The sequence below is a fragment of the Ascidiella aspersa genome, chromosome 3 (assembly GCF_963924565.1).
Source record: "Ascidiella aspersa chromosome 3, kaAscAspe10.2, whole genome shotgun sequence".
NCBI lineage: Eukaryota > Metazoa > Chordata > Ascidiacea > Phlebobranchia > Ascidiidae > Ascidiella > Ascidiella aspersa.
In genome coordinates this window covers 28,660,713-28,683,893 of record NC_139449.1, presented here as the reverse complement: position 1 = coordinate 28,683,893, position 23,181 = coordinate 28,660,713, and the positions used below count along the sequence as shown (strand labels likewise).

The 23,181-nt window shown below is 39.4% G+C and overlaps 1 protein-coding gene across 1 annotated transcript; it reads left to right on the top strand.

The window, feature by feature from the left end:
• The first annotated feature begins 8,458 nt into the window (after positions 1-8,458).
• Positions 8,459-22,449, top strand: LOC146161383 (hexokinase-4-like). The gene is made up of 9 exons (XM_083383746.1): positions 8,459-8,711; positions 8,849-9,002; positions 9,541-9,692; positions 9,998-10,117; positions 10,197-10,407; positions 10,675-10,870; positions 11,065-11,220; positions 13,999-14,262; positions 17,159-22,449. Exons 1-9 carry the CDS (start codon positions 8,682-8,684, stop codon positions 17,325-17,327), a joined length of 1,452 nt encoding a protein of 483 aa, XP_083239872.1. The 5' UTR covers positions 8,459-8,681; the 3' UTR covers positions 17,328-22,449.
• Positions 22,450-23,181: the final 732 nt, after the last annotated feature.

Sequence of the window (23,181 nt, the reverse complement as noted above, 5' to 3'; positions counted from 1 at the left end):
ACAGGATAAATCTAGGTCGGCCTTGCATCTGGAAAAACACTCGGCAAACATGTTGCGGTTTATTGCCATCGTGAATAAACACGCATTCGAAATGCTCATACAAGGATCAAAGTTGGCTTGCAAAAATCGCTGCGCTGTGATTTATTGCATTGCTGACAGCACAAACCTGCAAAAGGAATGTTGCTGAAGGCTTAAACGTACAGACGCCAATGACTAGGTTATGCATTTTGTTGGCCTGATCCTGGGCGAGTTTGCCTGACCTTCTGCGGAAAACCCGCGAGCAGTAGGCCAGTGGGCGAAAAAATCACGGAGCTTGCTTCGCGCAATGTTGGGAAAATAAGTTCAATGCATAATAACTCTGAGCTTACGGGACAGTTTGTTGTAAGTCGCGTTCTGTGCTTTCACAGATAGAAATATGGATTTTTATGTGGACTAACACGCAAGTCTAACTCTTGTCAACGTTTGTTTTCGAACCCAACCCGTAGCTTTACAAATTATTGAACGGTTATAACAACAGACCTATTTTAAACTCTAACTAAATTACAATCATTTTTATTGTTGCTCGCGTGCAGGAACATGTTGCAAAAATCGCTGTTAAAATTGCGAAGAGAAAGGCGCCGTGCGTCATTTGTTTGCTCGTCAAGCTGTTATATTTCGTCAACGAACTCATACTGTTGTAAAAGGGAGAAAAGGCCTTCGCTGGTCGAGAAACATAAAGGCTTCGCGACAACAAGCCTGTTGTTCTTAAACTTTCCATACAGACTCGATGAGATTTGAAAGTTCCATTCTACGTCAATTGTAAAGGTCAAACATCGTCAAGTGTTCCTAAAAGTATAGTAAACTAATTCAAGGTCACTCTTGAAAAGTGCTTCACTCCACTCAATTTATATAAAAATAACTCACTTGACTTGCTTTAAGTAATTTTAGTTGAAACAAAACTTGAAATATTGTCACTTTCTTCAAATGCACACCATGAATTGCGTTCTATTTTATTTTAACGTTTATCACGAGAAGTATAAATGGGTATGTCGATTTTGTTTTTTACTTTTTACCAGTGTTGTAGTCAAGTTATTTTAAAAGAACTTAAGTCCCAGTCAAGTATTTTGAATAAATAGCAAGTCAAGTCCCAGTCAAGTCATAATTCGAGCAAGTGAATTTTAGGTGAAGTCCAACTGTACATATTGGAACTTGTACGATAAGCAATAACTTGAGCAACTAACAATATAAAAATATAAAAAATGCAAGATATAGCATGCGAATTGTTTTCTGTGCAAAAACAAATATAAATAGCCCATTTTAAGAAAAAATCCTACCGAAAACACTTCATTTCAACCCAAGTGCTTTATCCAAATCTCTTAGGTCAAGTCATGTTATTTGAAAACAGTGACTTAAGAGCACTTAATTCAAGTCATTGACTCAACAACACTGTAGATATTTTACTTGGCATCTAGAGCAAACGGTTTTTTGGATACAGATTTGACTTTCGCTTGGCAATATTAGAAGTTCATAAACATTGGTAATTTACTTGTAATTTGTACGTAAACTGCAAACCGGTATCGTGCAGCTTTTGCAAAAACACAAAAAAGCATATTTGCACTCCGGGTAAAAACACATAACCAACGGAACGTGGCAAGTCGCACGTTTTTGTCAACTCCACTCCTTGTTTTCGTCAAAAAGTCGTCTGAGTTGATAGGGTTCGCCGCGCACGAGCCGAAAACTCGACGGCAAAGGCGCAAACGGGCGGAATACACGGCGCGGAGACACAATGCGCGCGGATTAGCAATGCGAGGTGTTTTCGACGCTTGAGATTCAACAAACGGTCAACAATCTGGAACGTGCAAGCGGGCACGCTAACGCTGTTTCGACTGCTGTTGATGGTGACGAAATTTGTTTTGCTGCATTTTCGCCGACCGTGCCGATCGAGGCCTCGGGGCGACTCGAACTCAAAGCTCGGCCAAAATCTGTTATGTAATGCATTCATGTGTCTTTGCGGTTTGTCAACCGTTCGGGAGCGGCGTTCTCGGTCAAAACCGTCGTTTCGTAGAACCGGGTTTGTTGTTAGCAACGACAATCTGCCACACGTAACCACCGCGTGATTCCACCACGTTAAAGCACCTTTGACCGTGTCCGGAATAAATAGGACAAATATTTTTGACTTGGCAAAAAAAAGTTGTCAAAATTTACACGTCGGGTCACAATTTGTCAAAATTATGTCGGGCCAAAACCGTTTAAAACAGGGGTCGGCAACCTTGTTGGCCCTCCGGACCGGTTGGAAACTAAACTTTTTCCGCGGACCGGCTTTAAAAAACAACAAATGTTCAAAAAGGCAATTTATTACAACCCCTTTTTCAAGGAACCAATTAAAATGTATACGTTTGTTTCAAAAACTTTCCTGCATGAACATCAAAATAATAAATCATTTTGCAATGCATCTCATATGGTCACAACACACTGATTTGTTTTGAACCTCACCAGTGCTTAATACTAATTGAGATTTTTTATCATATCCATCAATCATGGAGTATGATAAAACGAAAGTTAATGTGTATTGAATAGAAAACTACATGTAATTGTTTTTGACTTACTTTTTAGTTTTTTCGGCACGGTTTGGGTTTAAATCAAAATTTTAATCTGGCAACCCTGTTACGGACCGGTAACGAACTCCTCGCGGACCGGCGGTTGCCGACCACTGGTTTAAAATATGCACGAAAATGGCTTACAAAACTAAGGAAAAATGTAAACACCTTTTCAAACTTGTCGTTCAGTTAAACATTTTATCAAAGTGTAGTTTTAATTAGATCCAATAACATTTTAATTGCATTGTATCTTCATTAAATTGTACGCGAGTCGGCCTAATTAATCACACCGGCATGTTTACCGTGTTAGGTTGAGCAATGAGCACTAACTTCGATTTTGCTTGAAAGTTGTGGATCTTTGGTCTCGGCAAATGCATTCGACAACATTTACCGTGTTTCTTTAGGTTGGGATTTGCGATTATCTCTTTCCGATTTGGATAATATAATAGGTCTTTGTTATTTTTGCAATTATTTTTACCTTGTATTTAAACCCATTTAACCAACAACTGTTTAAAAGACCAGCGCCCTAAATAAATTCCCTAATAATAACACAAATCCTCAGACGGATCACTAAAGGCAGAAAATAAACCAAGCCAGTTGCTGATGTTAAACTAGTGGTTCCCTACCAGGGTTCAGAAAAAGTGAGTGTTTTTGGACAAAATATTTCCGTGAGTGTTTTTGGACAAATATCAACTTATTTATTAAGTATGCCATAAATCATAGATAGCGTACACGATTAAATGCTTACATTTTTTTAATTCGAATACAATAAAGAATTTAAAGATGGCAAACATTTATAAACGTTGTACTTTTTGTAAAATGAATGTTTAAAGCCTGTAATAAAACTGTTAAGTGGCCTAAGAGTTCCGAAAAATATAAAGCTCCGAAATATGTCCATGACTACAAAAACGTTCGAAGACCAAACGAAAACAAAAAAAGGTAACACTTTGCCCAAGATATATTATTCTTGTTTACCTTAAACTACGCGCGTGACTTGACGCCGAACATCGAATGCGTTTGCAAAAACGAATGCCGGATTTCGTCAAATAGATTTTTTTTTCCTTCAAGGCCGACAACTACAATTTGTAGTGTGGTTATGACATAAGTGCCCTTAATTGTTTTCGGGAAAATTGTTTTACTTAAATTGAGCCGATTTGATGTACGACTTGACTAGAACATAGTCCTTTTCGCAAATGATCTAAAATTCATTGCTTTATTTGAAGACATATAGTAACGTTCGGCTATTATGTCAATTTTTAGTAAATGTAAAAATCTTAGCTGTGCTATTTGTTATGTTTTTATGTTCGCTATGCGAAAGATTGCTGTTTTGAATGATAATGACGCGCCTTGGATATGACTTGTTGCAGCAATGACTTTTGACTTTGACTTATTTTACTAATGGCCTTATACTTGACTTGCTTTTTGTTGAAAACAACTTTGATTTTAACAAGTTGTTTCCAAAAAATATGACTGGAGTAGAACTTATGTATTCCAAAAAAACGTGTGTCCAACACGGGTAATTTGCGAAACCAGCAGTCATTGCAGAATCGCCACCCGCACGTTATGCCGACGTAAGCCTATATACCGGTTGACAGCAGCCTAGACCATGCCCTTGGTAGTTGATCGTATTGCTTCGCGAGTTCAGGAAGTTGTTGCAAATGCACGTTGTCGGAATCCTGCCTACAGCAGCGGCCGTTCGCTGCTGCGTTAGCTGGGCTTAAGCTGAGCTGAGTTTTTTTGCGCTTTGCTGCTCTTGAAACCAGACAGTATCTAACCACGAGGCAGACTCTGCGTTCAGCAAAGCCAAACCGCTGTGTTTAACCGCCATTGTGAGGCAACCTTGATACCGGGTGGTATATCTGGCCTTCATAAATCACTCCTGGTCACTTTGCTTTTACACTATCTAATCAAACACACAATACGAAATCTGTTCGACTTTTCTGTTGTTTCAATTAAATAAAGGAGTTAGTTTTAAACAAAGACCCGACCACTGACTAAACTGGGCAATTTTAATATATTTGCGCAAATTACAATTGGTATTAGTCATGTGAATAGGACAAAACACAAAGTTGCAATTGCATAATACTGAACCAGGTGACAGGCATATCGAACTTTTTGGTTAGGATTTTTTTATTTAACTATTCGCAGAGAATATGTACCAGTAAAACAAAAAATTAAAAATAACCTAAAATTGATTTGACTCAACAAAATCGATTCGCTTTAAAGTTTAACCAGAAGCCCCACTATATGGTTGCATTTTTGTTTTCTGAAAGGTTTGATCTGAGTATATGCTGGCATTCATATTAATATAACATTTAGGACAGTGTTTTGATTAATCTTTTGAGAAAAAACCAAGCGGAAAAATATAAAATCAATTTAAATAAAATGAAGCAAGTATAATTATATGGAAGTAAGCGGTTAAGCGTCATCAAGATTGCGTAACATTTACTGAAAATGTAAGCGCCAACGAACTCATGGGTAATTGCTCAACAAATAAGCCGTTGTTAACTTGGGACGGGCCGAAGTCAGCCCGACCCCGTTTCAACTCGTTACACAGTCGCGACAACCAAACGTTGGCCCACTTTCAGTAGGGAGTCGGTTGGACCCGGTAACATGCCGATTGCTCCAGCGCCGCTCCATAATTATTGAGCTCTGCAAAATGCCGACGAGCAAACAAAGCCGGCGCCTGTTTGCTTAGCAACAGCGAAGAGCGCGACGGCGGGTCCAATGGCATTGCTGAGCGCGTTGGAACACACTCAAGCCGGCACTCGCCGGTAAAACGCGCGCGTGTGTGTGCTTTCTGCGCATGCCAACGCCAAGATACAGTCGGAGCGCGAGCGCGGGTCACCTCCAAGTGAAATATGCTGACGGGTGAAGTTTTTTTTGGCGTTGTACTTAAAGTACACATCGCAATCGCGTGAGCTTAAACAAAGCACCGGAGCTGGATGCGGGGTCTTATGTCGACACGCCCACACAGATCTGACAAAGTGCATTTTAAAAAGTCCGAAGGCTATTTTTACGTCGCCCCGATGATTCGCCACCCGGCTGTGGGTAATCGCGGCCGGTTTCAAAGCTTTTCCTTTTTACCACTTTTGCTGACGTCTATGGCTATTGTGACCGGCGAAATTTGATCCAAGGTGGATAACGTTCGCTGGCAAAGCGAAATCCGATCGGTGTAAGGCTGTACGTGTCGTATATATAGGTCCGTACAGGGATTTGATGTGGATTGCGCAACAGGTGAATTGGGTCTGACAGACAAAGGGTTCCTCTAAAACAAAGCTTTACCTCTGGCCCAGATTGCTACAATTTTTTACTGTGGAACTAAATCTGAAAAATGTATTAAGTCTGAAAAATGTATTAAGAATTTGCAAAATTTTAGTTCGTAACCTGTTGGGAAAAACACAAAACAAAAACACCTACAGGCAAATTATATTTTCCTTAAGATAATTCGAAACTACTCTTTATTTAGAAGTCAAGTCATTTATTACTTTTGATAAATAACTACGAACTCTAATGGCCTCCAAATGCAATTCACCTGATGACGCATGGATTTTAGCTTTGACGTGATCAGCTGGGTTTATTTAAAACGTTAAATTCCAAAGCATTCACATACTTGACCTATCCAATAAAGATTTCTCCTTACATTTCCGGAAATTGTTGCCTGGTAGAATTTTCTTCAAATGTAGGTTTTACTATACATGACTTTTTATTGGGATTAACGCGATTAGCTGTATGACAACTTGTGCTGACCTTACATGAACCAATAAAAATGAAAATAATAAAATTTGGTAAACCAAAAAATACCAGAAACTCAGCATATATTAAGCATTTTGTTTTACGTGCAAAACTTGGGACAAATAACCAAAGTGACAAAAAATGTTAAACAAAAACACTTTTCATTTAAACTCGACTCAATGACTTAAATGTTAGTCAAGTGGTTTGTCTAAAAATATTTGCTAATCATCATTAAAACTTTGATATGTTTATTAGAGCCTTCGGCGATTGGTATTTTGTAAATATATATTTACATAGTCCTCCAGATTTAAATTGGGTTAATTATCTTCATAGCTGCCTTAACGAAGTAGGCTACCCGATTGGTTAAGACAAGTCCTGGCAAAGTTAGAATACGGATGGCGTGATTGCGGTGAACTCCAGTAACCCTGTGCATGGAACGCGCGCCTAACCCAGCTCTGATTGCCGCACCATATGCTAACCGTTTAGGAGCACCGAAGCGATATACCGCGGTGCGGACTCCCTGGTTTATTATAATAGCTTGAGAATAAACAGCCCGATCTGTTTGTTACCTGGTAGCATACAAAGAACGACCCAGGGGCTTTCCGGATTATATCATTTTAAAAACTAGCTATAAAGTACAACCGTAGCTTTTTACACATAATCGGTTAACCGTTCTCTAGTATTTTAGTTGAATATCTCAAATGAACTAATCAATATAATAAAAACAAATCTTTTGTTTGGATAATTTTTATAGTGTTGAGAGGAGTCTTTTTTTTCAAAAAGGCTTACCATCCAGACGTTGTATAATAAATTCAAACTTAAAATTAGTAGTTTTCGACTGTTTGGCAGAAATAAACAACATATTATGTGATATTCTTTAGCCCAAATTTTTAGGTGATTTACCGCGGACCACTAAAAAACTTTTTTGCTTCGCATGGACCAGTGTAGGAAAGAAACTATAAGAGATGACGTCATAAATGTACGTCATAATACAAACAGACTTCAGAAATTTGCTGTTTCCGGTCTAGAAAATCAGAAATAAAATTAAGTCTAAGTATATTCAGTAAAAAAACGTTTGATTTTTACTATATCCTACTCTTTTCTTCGAAAATATATTGCTTGAATATAAACTAATAGTTCAACTAGGCCTTCATGGATCCCCTAAAACTAGTTCACGTTCCCGTAAGGGGTCCATGGACCCCAGTTTTATAACCCCTACTTTAAGTGAAGATGCTAGGTTGAGAAGTCCAGCTTCTAGTTTAGCTTCATCCAAGGGTATAGTTTTTATTTTTTACCGCTAGATGTCACTGCGGAACAAATTGGCTGGTGTTCATTTTGTTGCCGAACTGGCTCACAGTTCACCGGGAAAAATGTTCTTAAAAACCTGTGTTTTTGATAAATCACCTTTGTATAGCTGACTTGTGAGTTAATAATATTCATTAAAAGAATATATAAATTCGGCGCTCTTTCACTATTGTACGTGAAAAGTTATGCAAAAAAAAATAATAATACCGCTTACCACAACGCATATTGTTTGGGTTAGGGTGCGGGTTAGCGTTTGGTTGAGGGTGGGTCAAGTAATATTATGTTTATTATTAATAATAACTTGACCCACCCTCAACCAAACGCTAACCCTAACCCAAACAATATGCGTTGTGGTAAGCGGCATTTGAAGAAAAAAAAAATTTATTAGTTTTTACGTACAAGAGTGAAAGAGCGCCATAAATTCTTTGATTGCAAATAAAGTGTCGGAATTCTGCAAACGACAGTGCATTTACGCCGATGCTGGACGTACAACATCGTAAATGCGGCGAACAAATGTGTTTTGCGTCGTATATCCCCAACGAATCGCCTATCACAGGTCCCGGCGCCAGGTAACCCCAAGTGCCGATTTATCCCCCCTCAGGCCGCAACTTCCACCAACCCCGATAATCATGTTACGTAAACTCGGCAATGCTCAGCAAAGAACTCGCGCACGTTAGGAGTAAAACCGGATTGGCAACGAACGAAGGAAGTTTACTAAAAGAAACAAGCGTGCCTCTCTTTCAACGTGGCTCCTCTCAGTGCGCCAATGAATGGCTCCAAGATTTTCGCCGTCGTGCAATGCCTGCTTTGCTAGTTAGGTTGTTTGCGTAATTATGCCAGGGCCGAGATGCGATGATTAAACTTTCGCTTAAAAGCGCAGTTTGGTAATCTGCAGTTGCTCTTTTTTTAGCTGAACAAGAATATTTGCAAAAGCAGAAGATTGTGTTTTATAACCTCTATTTTTTACAGCAGATTAAAACTGACAATAGCTTGCCAAGGTTGTAGCAAAACCGGAGTTAGGCTATTTGTTTAATATACTAACGACCAAATTCAACGGCAACTAATATGGATCAGCAGCAGATTATTACAAACCAGGTGCATACTTTTGCGAAACTTTGTGATGTTTTTTTACTGGTTTTACGATTTTCTTGTTTAAACCAATTTTGCAGCAATGTGTTAAATTTTGCAAAGTGCTTCAGAAATTTCATGTGTCGTTTTTGCCGTTGTTTCAGATAGATGAAGTTCTATCCAGGTACAAGTTGAGCGATGAACAATTGGAATATGTCAGAGATCAAATGATGTCAAATCTGCTGAATGGAATCGAGGGAAAAGATTCATCACTTAAAATGCTGCCATCTTTTGTGAGAGGAATCCCTAACGGAAAAGGTACATAGGTTCATTCAAATTATTCTTGTAAGATTTGTTGTTTCAAGTAGGAATTATGGCAAATTAAAAGAACTTATAATTTTTATTTTGCTGATCGTAGACCTTTAATCCGTAATTTGACCAAAATATGTGTCAAAAAGTGTGAAAATTAAAATTTCAATATTCTTGACAATTTAACTAATTGTTAGTACAATGAAAAGTGACCATTTTCCGCGCTATAATACTAACATAGATGGAGGATTTTTGTTTTGATTGTGTTTTTGTAGTACAAACTGTTTTAACAATACTAATAAAATGGGCATAAATTATTCCTCGTTATCTTGTAAGTTTTATATTTATTCGTTATTATTACAACTCAACTCTCCATATATTTAAAGTTAATAGTCCCTATATTATATAAGCAGCAAGGGTCCATTTTTAATCACACTTTTTCTTTAAAAATGCTATACAATGGGAAATTACTGTTAATCGGAACACTTATTTGTTGCTCCAAATCAACCTACATTTTAGTGATTTGTTTTGCCAACATTTAAAACAGAGCATGGCAATTTTCTTGCTCTGGATCTCGGCGGCACAAACTTTAGAGTACTAAGAGTGAAGTTGCCAGGCCAAGAAGAAGGAAGCAGGGTGGAGGTAGACAGCCAAGTCTACATCGTTCCAAGCCACTATATGACATCAACAGGTGTTGAGGTATATATCTGGTTATTTGAAGGCGTTTTTGTATGCTGAACAGACTATCAGGGTTTTTTTGTTCATACTTCATACCAATATTTCCTTTCTCATCGCATTATTATTTTTATAAAATTTTGAATGCTGTTTTATCCATTTTTACTTATTTCATTTTCTAATTTTGAACAACTCTAATTTTTTAATGTTTTATAAACAACCTGTATAAATACCAAAAAATGCGTTTAGACTTATCAATAAAATTGCCCTATGTGAAAAAAAAATAATTATGGTACAAGTTATACCTAGATGGTATTATTGTGCTTTAGTTATTTGACCACATCGCAAACTGCATTGAAGATTTTCTCGCCAAGCACAATCTCAGTGACGCAACATTGCCATTGGGCTTCACATTCTCTTTTCCTTGTGTACAAAAAGGACTAAGTGATGTAAGTATAACACTCTTGCTGTATATATAATACCAGTGTGAACGCTATTTTAGAGCTTTTACATTGTTGAAATATTCAGGCAAGTCTTCTGCGTTGGACCAAAGGCTTCAGTGCTGCAGGAGTCATAGGCAAGGATCTGGTGGGATTACTCTGTCAGGCTTTGGACAGAAAAAAACGTCAGAGCGGGTTGACTTACAACATTAACGTCAAAGCTGTCATCAACGACACAGTAGGAACAATGATGTCATGTGCCTATCAAGATCAACAGTGCACCATTGGGATAATTGTTGGTCAGTCTGTAGCCCCTATACTTGTGCTAGTACTAACAATCTTTAATCTCTAATCTTTTGTTATAATATCATGTATAGGCACTATCACAAGTTATTACCATTTTGTGGCACCACTTGTTTTCGCCAGCCTAACGGAAGTTAAATGTTTTCCAGATGTCACCTTATTGATTACTGTGTTTAAAATTGTTTTGAAATAAGTACATGCATGCACTAATATTTGGCAACATGTGTTCAAGCATTAATCCATGTTATACCTTTGGGTGTCAGGCACCGGCACCAATGCTTGCTACATGGAACGCGAGGCTGACATGGAGACTTTGGACGAATCCACAAAAGTGAACTCCAGCCTCATGTGCATTAACACGGAGTGGGGTGGATTCGGGGAGAATGGAAGTTTAGACAGCATCAGAACCGAATGTGACAAGGCAGTGGACAGGGAATCAATTAACCCTGGATGCATGATGTAAATTTTTTTTTATTTCACCTGTAACAATTTATTAACACCTCTACAGCATTTCGAATAAAAAAAAAAATAAAATAAAAAAATGAAAAACATGTGTCATAATTCATCCATTGTTTTACTGATTTTTGCAAAATACTGCATTCTGAACACTATAGACTACTTCACACAATCCTGTGCAAATGTTTTTGTTTTAGATACGAAAAAATGATAAGTGGAATGTACATGGGTGAGGTGGTTCGCTATCTTCTCCTTAACCTTGTCAATGCTGGGGTTTTATTTGGGGGAAAGGTCACCCCTGACCTGGCAACTAAAGGAAGATTTCTCAGCGCCTTTGTTACGCAAATAGAAGGGTGAGAATGAATTATGGTCAACTTTATTTGTGATATATTATATTTTTCGACTTCTCTGTCCATAAAAGCACAAGAAAACAAAATGTTTTTAGCATGTGTTTGGTTTTAACGAGTTGTTTTCCACCTATATGGTTTAAACAGCATTTGGGCTGCTTAACAAACTTAATGTCAATTTACTTAACATAACTGAAGCATAGTACAACAATCGTAGGTGTGTTTAAGCATAACTTAATCAATTCAAGGCCACCTTTGCTTTGTTAGTTCGCTATGGCATGTTTGGCTAGCAATAACTGCTTGATGGACTGTAAACGCTGTTAATTGTCTTTACTCTGTTTACCATCCTTATTTTACCCTGTCATGACAGCCAGCCAATTGTGGATGCATTTTTTTGGTATATATATGGGTAACGGCTGATAATTAAATTTTCTGTATTATGATACTGACATGAGCAAAAAATCATAAACTAATGTGTATCTTACTGATCTTTTAAACGCTTTTTAAAGCGCTCTACTTTTTTGTTTGTTTGATATATCGATGTTGACTTTGATGTCACCATTGTAACCAAATTTATGTTATCTTTTTTGAGAACTGTTGGTATCTATATTATATGACTTTTCATGTAATGCTTTCTTTTGCAGTGACAAACGTAATTAAGGCCAAATTGCCTAACAAACTTTTGGTTTGTTATACCGTGCTGCAGAAAGACCTTCTGCCTTTCCTTTAACCAGTAAGATATGTTTGCCTTGGTCCCAGAATGTAAACATGCCAAAGGAAAAATGGGCCTACGTCTGAATACTGTTTGACTTAACTTCGTTGAAATACGCCATAGAGTATTATGACGCTTCTCTCCCTCACATAACAACTTGGCATGCTTTGTTATATCAGTCGCTGCTCAGTATACAGCCCCAGTGAACAATTGTTTGATTTGTCCTTGTTATGCAACGTAACCCGATCGCTGTTTCCCAGTAGTAGTTCTTACTACCAGAACAACACCCGTCAGTGTATTGTAAGGGGCTCACTATAGGCCGCAAAGGTTATCTCCACTTCTTGTTGTTTGCGACGTACAACGTATACTGTTTCAGGGTATAGTGTTTTAAAACTATGTTTTCCATAGTCGAAGAGGCCCAACCAGGATGAAACGTCCTCCGTGCAAAAAAAGTGTTTATAAATTATAGGTTTAAAGGCAATCTGTCTATGGTTGAAACGACTCGTTTAAGTCTACGTTTACACACCAATAAAGCGCTGTTTGGCAGTCAAGTTCACCTAACCCCTGTTTTACGGTGCACCATTTAACCATTCAAGTACTTCAACAACGGCCTTAAACGCACTCGCTGCTCTACTATTGCGCATTCCGCCCAGTCTTTCGAAAACTATGCGAATCTGTACGGACGCCGTTTTGCGTGCTTTTTTTGCGATTAACACTTAGCTCGAGTTTTTATTGGCTTTAACGACTATGTTGACTATTTGGCTGTTTTAGCGTGTTTCATCTAGGTAAGCATTTACGTTTGGAAACGAAACTTGCAACCTACGCTAACAAAAATGTCATGTTCGTATAAACATATGTTATTTGACAAAAGCGATTTCAGGTTTTTGCAAAAAAAAACACAAGTCCAAAATTAGTTGAAGTTTTTGGTTGTCGATATAAATCAAAAAATCGAAATCGTTTGTATCATTTATATTTAGTAATGTTGTTACTTTCACATTGAGTGACCGAGGATTAACTCAGATTTATACGGTAAATTTGGACCCTAAGGTATTAGTGAGATTCACGTAAACCGTCATTTGCTTTGACTCAGTAGTAGCATCACTCACTACACAATCTACATTTGCTTAAAACAATTAAGAATTTAATCGAGTTAAACTGGATCCTTGCACAGGCGCGATCCCATGTAATCGGCTTAAACTTTAAAAGAAGGGTCACGTTTTACTGCACAGTCTGCGGTCGCTCGGTCGGCTGGTTACGAGTACAACTGTTAAAACCGACTGCCTCTTTTCAATCCATCGGTTATATACGAGTCTTAGCGACGTAGCGGTAGTTCGCTTAGAATTAGATCTACTCCTTTGCATACTTTGGCTTTTCCGTTTTGGCTACCTGTATCCATCCTGGAATTTTAAATTTGTGATTTTGACCTCTCACAGTCCAAGCCGCCATCACAGCGCTTTTAATCACTACAAAAATACGAAGAATCCCAGATGTTTTTATCCAACTTGAAGCTTTTGGATTTTTTTATTAAAGCTTAATTTAAAGCCACGGGTTGGTGTAACAAGAAAATTTTGCTGAGCATGTTTCGCATGTGTTATTATAAAAAACACCGACTAAAACGTATACCGCATAAAAATATGCTGTGTTAGTTGATATAATGTGTATCAATTTTTTTTTAACTTTTAGAAGCCTGATGTCGGAAGCATATGCTACCACTTCCCATAGGGCTTTGCAGTGTTTCTGAACCTTTATTCGCGGCAAACCAAATACTAAGTATTAAGTATAGCTGGGAAGCTTTCTCATCGCTGAACATTTTGTAAGCAAACGAAACAGATGACAATAGAATAAATAAGTTCGAATTTAATTAACATGATCATGTTTTTGATGCCTTCCGCAATTTTCTAATTTTATTGAGAAGCCTTTCTCAAAAAAAGCATGTAAAACTACTTCAGTTGACCACCCAACCAAATCAAACGGCGACTCAATTTTGGGTCACGACCCAGGGGTTGAGAAACATTCTCGGTTCCCATTTTGTTGGGCAATGCTAATTATTTCCCTCCCTCTCGTCCGAACAGTGACCGATCAACGCAGCTCAAGGCCTGCTCGCAAATCCTGGAAAGCCTCAGCTACCCGAACGCCACGCTCGACGAGCGGCTTACAGTAAGGCAAGCCTGCACCACAGTCAGCACACGAGCCGCCCATCTCTGCGCCTCCGGGGTAGCCGCTTTGGTTCGACGTTCGCGCGACATTGAAAGGAAACAGAGCGATGATGCCAAGCCCTCCCAACGCTACCGAATCACAGTCGGAGTCGACGGCACCGTTTACAAGAAACACCCGAGGTGGGTGGGCGTGGTTTGGGCGCGGTTTCCCACTTTTTAGTGGTTCGGTCGCTCTACGCGCAGCTTTCCAAATCGTTTTGCCCTTTGTCTTTTTATCGTGTTGTTTTCGCTGAGCGTGACGGCGCTCTACCGTTTCCTTACTGTAGGCCGGAGAACGGCTGGCGCGTTTTTTCTCTCTCTTTTAGCTTTAGGCCAAGTCCTTTTTGTTGTGAGGTTAGCTTGCGCGCTGGACAGTAGCAACCGCCCGTAATGTCGCGGTCGTTTTTCTATTTGCGCAGTGAGCCGACCTTGTATAGGGCAACTGTTGAAGTGCTGTTAAAGCCGTTTTTTGTAAAAAATAGCATAATATAAGAAGCGAATTTCGATGAATAGATTTGTCATAATAAAATAGCATTTAATTGCTTTCACATTTTTGGAGCAGGTTATATGTCCAAGGGTATTTAATAATAAGATGGCAACATATTGCTGAATTGCGATAAATTATGCGTGTTTCTACATTTAACATATAAGCTTAAATTTATGCAAAACTCGCATTAAAATGCTTTTCGGCATATAACCAAAATGAGCTTAGTAATTTTATTTTACCTAAAGTAGCCTAAAATAACGCGGGCAAAAAAACACGACCGACTTGGGCGTGCACCAAAAACAGATACGGCAAACGTAGCAATATAAAAGCAAACACATCGCAATCCGAATTTCGAGGCTCGATTTAATCGCGAGCGTCAAGAACGCTTACAAAACTAGCCGGACTGAAGTGCTGACAAGCTGCCTAGCTGCGGGGCTCAATTACTTCCAAGAACTGTTCTGTGCGCCACACGTTTTCTCGCAATACTGCCGCACGTTATCGAGCCCTGTGCAGTCGCCGATAGCGCTGTAGCACCTGCCGTTGCACGATTTTCCGCGAATCGACGCGATTTTTAGGCCCGTTTTATTCGCTTTTACGAAGCTTTGCCTGCGTCCTTTTGTGTCGCGGACGTGTTTGTTGGGTGCAAACCGGGGTAACAACCGTGCTAAAAAAGGCACAAAAATGGACTTGAGAAGGTGCAGTTGACTCGATGTACCTTATGGTCTTTCGTCGCACCCTGGAACAAACAGCTGTAATTATTTTTTTGTAAAATTTATACTGCGTTCTAGTCGTTGCAGTTTAAAAAAAAATCTTTCTATTAATAGAAAACAGCTCAAGCGAAGTAAACTTGCTACTGTGTGTTGTGTTTGAAATCGTTTTTTAAAGCTTGGAGAAAAAGCCTAAACGAACAAGCATTTTTTTTAGCTTAAAACAAATACTTTTTCTGCTGTGGTTACATATATTTTTAAACAAGCGAATACTAAACCGAAAACTTGGCGAATAAATCGCACTTGTAAAACAAATTGGCTTTAAGAAGTAAATACGATCAAACGAATGTTGAGTAATATTTAAACTGATCTAGGACAACAGAATGAAGGCGTCTACGTTTATAAACGTTTTGTAAGCTATACACTATACTTTTGCAAGCAAAAGAGTTACGATGTTTGTCAAAGTTCGTTTGGCGTCGCAAATTCGATCTCGAAACTTCAACCAGCGAGCGTGGTAAACTTTACTGCGTCGGCGAAATTTTCCACTGCGTCTTTTTGCGGGGTTGTTTGCGGCAGACAAACAAAGCGACCACGCGTGAAGCTTATTATACGTCGTAGTAAACATGCCACAGCCACGTTGCACAAATACCTTAAAGTCGATTTCGGGCGTGCATCAGGCCTGCAGTGGGGCAAAGTTCCCTAACCTGGCCGCCCAATGTCATTTTTATTGGCATGCCAGCAGGGTGTCGTGTAAGAAGTGACCCGACTTGACACGCGTGTTGTTCCATCAGTCTTGCCTCTTGTTTTCGCGAGTATACCCTGCGGAGTTTGTTGTTGTTTTGCAGCACTTCACAACCCACTGGTGAACTGTTGAAGGTCGCTTAAAAATGTGTGTTATTCCCAAAAACAATTGTTTTTAAAAAAACAAGGGGTATTTAAGACAAGAATAATTTGCGTTAAATAACTAATGCACACTAGAACGTGAAGGAATAATTTTGGTTAAATTTTGGAATAAAATATGGATTAATTAAATGAAAAAACATTTATGTAATATTTTTTTTATTTTTGTGGAAATAAATCACGGTACTAAAACTGTTTAAAACGAGCGTGAAAACATAAATGTTAACATCGTTCATACCGAAGTGTGTTTTAAAATACCAAACGGCTGTTAAATCAAAAGAAAAATTTAACCCGGAGTCTGCCTAGGAAAAAAGTCCTGTACGACGGTAAATTCATCTACTGGTTAAAACCGATTTGATTTTTAGTAACTGGCTAAAAACGTAACCAGACTTTTTAAAAAGAGTTAATTCGAACCTTCTTTGAAACTGTAAAATAGGTGTATATCCGTGAATGTATACTCCTTGTTTGACTTGTATTTTTATCGCTGAGTTTTACTTCTTTGAAACAATGTGTTAGTTTTTTTTAAATAGTTTTGAGAATGTTCTAGTTCATGGTTTAAAGTTTTTTAATCTTTTTAAGTTTTCGTAAGTTCGATTTTAATTCCTATTTTTGGAGCATAATGACTGAAGGGTGTAGCTAAACGTAGATTAAATAACAAAGCCCATACAGAAGTATATATCATATTTTGAATCTTTCCAATAATTCCTTATTTGTTTTTAGCGTCATGAAAACAAATTAATCATCATTCGAAACGTTAGAAATATGCTACCAGCTTCTGGTATGAGCTTTAATAATATTTCAAATTTAATTTAAAAAAAATCATGGAAAGCTCAAGTTTAAGCTTAATCTAATTTAAAATTTGGAAGCGTTTTGGGTCACATTTCTAGCCCTTACCAATTTTATCCCCAAACAACAATAACATCTTCCACCACTCGCTTTCCAGCTTCCGCCACCTGCTCAGCGAAAAGGTCAACGAACTCTGTCCCGACTGTGACGTCACATTCCGCGAGTCGTCCGACGGCAGTGGCAAAGGAGCTGCGCTGGTCACCGCCGTCGCCTGTCGCCTGAGCGCCAGCGCCGAGCGAGATTTTTCCAACGAAGAGGGAGGATGAGCATTATCACTCCTTCTCATATTCTACTCTTCGCGCACACAGAAAAACACACCACTCCTAGAAATACACAAGTGAATCCACACAACCTATCGTGCTCCGGCTTCGTTCCGGTGTACAGTGCTCTGCTGTCGTACGTAGCCTGTTTGTTTTTAAATTTAAACGATGCGTCCTTGATTGTGACGTAACAGGAGCGCCTCGCCTGCCAAAACTGTGCTCTTCCGTCGTCGCCTTGAATCGTTCTCAAGTTTCGCCTAAATTTGCTTATCTGTAACGTGGAGTTTTAGAAGACACACACATGAGCTTGCAAATACTCCCCAAAGCAATTGTCAGTTTGCGTTCTTTTTTATTAACCTGCCGCAAATCGTGTATGTGTCGTGTTTTATTTTGTGTCATTCTAAACGGAACAGAGCCCAACAAACAAATACGCACAAGGTATTGCAAATTTATAAATAGCCCATGCGGATCAATCTGCAGTATACAAAATGAAAATTTGATGTCCTTTTGCGGCAGGAAACCTGTCGAATTTTGCTTGCCTACGGTTCTTAAATTACATTAGTATTGAATAAATATCACGATCTTCGCGAAGGATAAGATTGTGGTGGCCCTTCTTCACTGTTTCTCACTAAGCATATTTTTAACTAATTGGGACAAGAGCATCCCAACACAAGATTTTGGCCCCTTGTTATGATGCCTCCGATTTTAAAAGCCCATTTATTGCGTCTTATAGATTAAAGTTTGAGATGGAAGAGGGTGTTTATTTGCGTGCTGCAAATTTTTCAACCTCTTTTGAGGCATTTTTAAGTTGTATTTACATCTTTGAGTCACGACAAACTAGAATAAATCATGTTGACAGCAACGATTTGATGACTTTCTCCAACGTTCCCAATTCTCTTCCGCCATTGCGATGACATCACTAAGTTTTGAACGACAACGATCAAAAAAATTGCAAAAGGCGCATGGTAGCTAATTTTGCGAACGTGATTGCGAAACACGGTTTCGATAGCTGCTTCGCCCTTAGAAGTGCTGCGTATATTACTTGCATCTAAAAAACTAAACTCGACCGTTTTTATAAGGCCGGTTGGTAAAAAGTTTTGCGCATTGCAACAAACACCGACTTTCTCTCAACAGAACCGTCGCCTTTCGCCTCGAGTGTAGTTACCGCGGCTTGTTGTTAAGCAGCCGGTTGCAGCTTTGGGACTTTCGGCAACCTCTTAATCTTTCACGGAGTCAAACCTGAAATACCGGTATTTTTAGAGTGGCTTAGAAATGCACAGCACGCCGATACGCAATTGATTCCGCTAATCCCCACCCTATAGCTCACAGTAACGTATAGGAAAACGTTCACAGTAACGTATAGGTCACAGGAAATTGTCCCACCCCTTCTCGATCCATAATTGTTCTTCCTCATCCTAAATAGTGTCTAAAAGTAGACCCTGATATCCAAAATTCGGTGTCTGAGTTTCTGTCTGTTACGTGTTTTGATGTTTCTTTTTCGCTTCACTACGCCTTCTCATCGCGTATTCTTGTAACCGACGTCGTATTTTTTCGCAAACTATATTTCTATAGTGATTAACTTAACCCCGTTGCCTGAATTAATGTAATTTTTGTGACGGGCAAACGGTTCAGCGTCTTTAAGGCACGTAAGCCACAAGTCGATATTCGATCACAAAATCTTTTTAAAGCGAGAGTGTAAACACATTTTCTGCGCCGTAATTCCTTGCTGTACAAATCGTATTCCGTTATTTGCGTTGAATCCAGCTTTGAAACGTACTTTTTTTCGAAAACAGCGAACTAAGTGGTTTTGGACGTAACCGTTGTGTGCCATAAGGCGCACAGGCTTTTTTTTATTTTTATTCACTGGCTGTTTAAATCACGTCATATTGCATCGTCCGCTATTTTTATCAAGGCCGAAAAGTCAATCCGAAGCGGCGGGCACAATACGCGAATCTCGCTTCCTACTTAGAAAAATGCCTGTTTTGCAAAGCACCCTCCTTCCTGTACAAAATTCATGTTTTGCCCGAAAATGTGGTGTCACCAACCCAACGCGGTGCTCCTATCCTTTAGCTTTTTTTCTTCCTCAAAGTGCCATCTCCCAGTTGGTAAAAACACGCTTTTTAGCCGTCGCTGTGTATTCGGTTTAATTGGCTCGTTAAGAACCCCCGGTTAAGGTCAAAGTATTAAATCCTTTACTTAGCTAAGTTCAGCAAAGAATCGTGTGGTCGGCACTAACGCAACAACACAAATGTTCTGTAGCCCGTAGCTTAGCGTATAGTTTCCTTTCGAACTAGCAAAAGTCGCTTGCGCCTAAATCAGTCTGCAGCGCCCGCCAGAGCTGTTCTTTTAAACCCAACGTCGAACGGATCTAATGAGTGCCAAATATAACCAAGGCTAAAATCTGCAAAGCTCGCCGCCACCAAAAACGATTTATTTAATTTAGCGCGACATTGCGGTAAATTAACGTGGTCATTTTTAAAAAGCGCCCATTTTGAAGCTGGACGGTCATTTAGCACGGGCGTTTTGGAGCAACCATCCTTTTGTCACCCTGCTGGTAAAAAGGTGTAAAAAACAGGATCCAGTCTGGTACAAAGCGGCGGTGTATAAACCAGCCAAAAACAAGCGCAGTACAAGTCCTATGGGTCCGCCTTTGCATTAAAACCGCGAAATCAAGTCACCGTTGCACAGCCGCCGAAGCGCCGTGTTACGGTTACGCGTCTGCGGCAAGCAACCGAGGATGGCGCGCTCGGCTCGACCTTGAAAACAATCAGCGCGTTCGCCTCGGCAGCTTGAACCCGAACGAGTTCGCCTCTTTTCCCGCTCCTCGCTCGCAACAACGCCGCTTCTATGAATTGTGGTCGCCTGTAGCGGTTGCTAATTCGATCTGCTGTTAAAATCCGCGGCTTCCCTGTGTTGTTTCAACCGAAACGTGACTTTTTTACTCTTTGTATGTGTGATTTACACGTTAATGATCAGGCTTATATAAATTGTCCACAATGTTTACTTCTGTACGGATTTCGGTTGTTTTGTTTGTAGAAATGCACTTTAAAACCCCAAGATAGTGAACAGGTTTAATTCATTATCGACCAAGATCACCAACCGCTTTTCCATCCAAAAGCGCCCACTGCAGGGTTTTAACGCGTGATATTTGCGAACATTTAGAACATAAAAATCGCTTCCCAAAACCAGCCGAAAGTCCAGACACAACGGTTTGGTAAAAACCAGCGCCTCGAATTCCCTTCCGTCTCTGACAAGGCGGACCCTTGTTTCTCGATTCGACAAACCCGAGCGACCGTATCCCAGCAGCTTGTAAACTCGAAGCGCTATTTATTAACTCGAATTAACCCGAGTTGATGCCCAAGGTCGAGACGTGACGACAAGATTTGCAGATTTGCATGCATGGATCTGAGCCGTCTCCTGTCCACGCGCAGAGATTTGCGAAATAAAGCACAGCTTACCACTCGTTTTTTTCGTAAATGGGGTGGATAACAGCTATTGGTAGTTAAACGTATCGTTTGATTTCGCAAAACATCGGAATTTATTAGAAACCCGAAGATGGTTTAAAATGTGACGCGTTTTAGGAAACTATTACCGTAAGGTTTTTTTGTAAAACACAGTAAAATGGTTCCTATGAAAAAGGCGCAAAGTGCCAATTGTCGTTTTGGCTATTTCAAATCTGCCTAAACCACTAAGGTCGCTTTATTTTTTTCGGAAACCAAAACACCTAAAAGTCAAAGTTACCGTTTGCCTTGTGTGCCGTTGCTCAAATTCGGATAATTCTGAACTTTGAAAGTTTTGTAAATACGGTTTGTTTTAAACCGACCCGCCGTTGTATTTGTTGCGCACCTGCTTACTTAGTATAGCGAAACGCAGACCAATCCATAAAGTTCCAACATTTTCTGTAACGACAAATTTATTTAGAGCGCATTTTCGCCCGCTAGCCAATTGACCAAACGTGTGCTGGGAAAGCGTCAAGTTTCAATTGAAACGTTGACCCTATAATACTCTCCTGACAAAGAACTAAATGACCTCCCGTAAAGAATGCGAAAAGGCGTTCTCACTATGTATAAAACCCGCCCCTAATATGCTCCAAACAAGCACCCCATATGCCATGTACAGCTATTAATCGAATCATGCGACATAACACGATAACGGTGGCCGCTTGCTATTCCATGTTCCGCCATGTCGACGTGTACCTTGGCACACGACAAGGCTCGAAATGCCGCCGTCTGTACGTGTAGACGAGCATCATTTCAAGCTCTGTGTGCTGTTCAGGTTTAGCGATTTTAAAATGAAAACAGCCTCGGCAATTTTCCCTATAATCAGCCTGATTGTGAGTACTTGTAGCCCCTTCTGTGCTTTGTACAGCCACTTTGTCTAACCATTTTCGTCGTAACACGTTTCCTTCCTAGTTTTAACCTGTACGCGTTTTAGGTTGTACGATAAGATAATCCGCGCGCCTGAACCCCCCACGTTGGTGATGTGTACATAGGTGTATCGTAGGCCTAAAACAATTTTAGGGCGTGTCCCTTAACGAACGCCCCACCCCCGTTGTCCAGCCTACACTGTAATTCATCGTCTCCGTCAGCAATCGATGTACAAACGAAAACTTAACCCTTTTGTTTATGTTTTTTCTATCTCTCATATTACCCTCCTATCTCTGTACATTTGCTCTTCCGATATTCTCAGTAATTGTTTCAGCCTTCGTTTCACGCGGCCCTGTTCGAACCAAAAGTTCCACTTTAGGTAATCGAAGTATTAACATTAATAATAAATTGGTCGCGGGATATTATTTATCTTTAGGGTGTACATTTGCGGAGCGCGCGACCTCGCTTTTTAGCTCATTTGTAATTAGGTTTTACTTCGTTGCGCAAACGTTGTCATTTCGTCAGTGGTCTAAAAGTTTTCCCAAAACCTTCATTATTGCCCGTCTTTCTTTTGTGTCATGCTCCACCATGTGCCACATAAACCAAAGTAATATTAATCTTTAATCGCTAAATGAATCTACGGCCTTTATTTTCGTCTGTGCTTTGATTTGTTCGCTTTCTTTGCTGAATACGACTTCCAGTTAAATGTGTTTTCTTTGTTTTGTTTTGTGCCTAACACATCAAAATACAAGGACTGTTGAAAAAAGATACTTGAAGGGGTTTTGTTTTCCGAAGAACTGTTGTAGTAAAACAAATTTTGTTAAGCTGTCCAGTTTTGCAGTAACAGTGGTAGCGTTTGACATTTCTTTGCTATCCTTGTCATAATTAGCGAAGAACATATTGCGTTATAAAATGGTCGAAATATAATGGAAAATCTGTTTAGAGTTGTCATTTTTAAATCCGGCCCTATTAATTAAAATGGGGACAATCTCTGACATAAACTAGATGGATTTGTGTGTGAAAATCTTAAACAGCTTTGCGTCCAGAATTTCGGATCTGTCGCAGGTCCAGAATAGACCTATAAATTATCATGCATGTTACAAACAAAAGTTTTTTATAAATTGGTTTGTAGATAGAATTATTGGAGGTGCAATGGATTTTCGCAGTTGTTTAAATAGGAGAAATGCGTAGGGCAATGGACCTACACAATTAGGAACATCTCGTCTTTTCTGGGTTATCCTATTGTAAACTCCGATTTTCCATTTCCTTAAATCATTCCACGTGACAATGTGAGGAAATTGAAAATTAAATTTATCGCCGTGACTCTTAGTGGCACACATGGACTCATAAAAGTAACGCTATTATCCAAATAACCAGTAAAGTAATTCCATCAAAATAGGAAAACCTTAGTATATCAAGAAACACATTCATCTGATCGATATTTTACTGCACCCGCCTCTAATCTGCACTTGCTGAAACCAATCCAAGCCAGA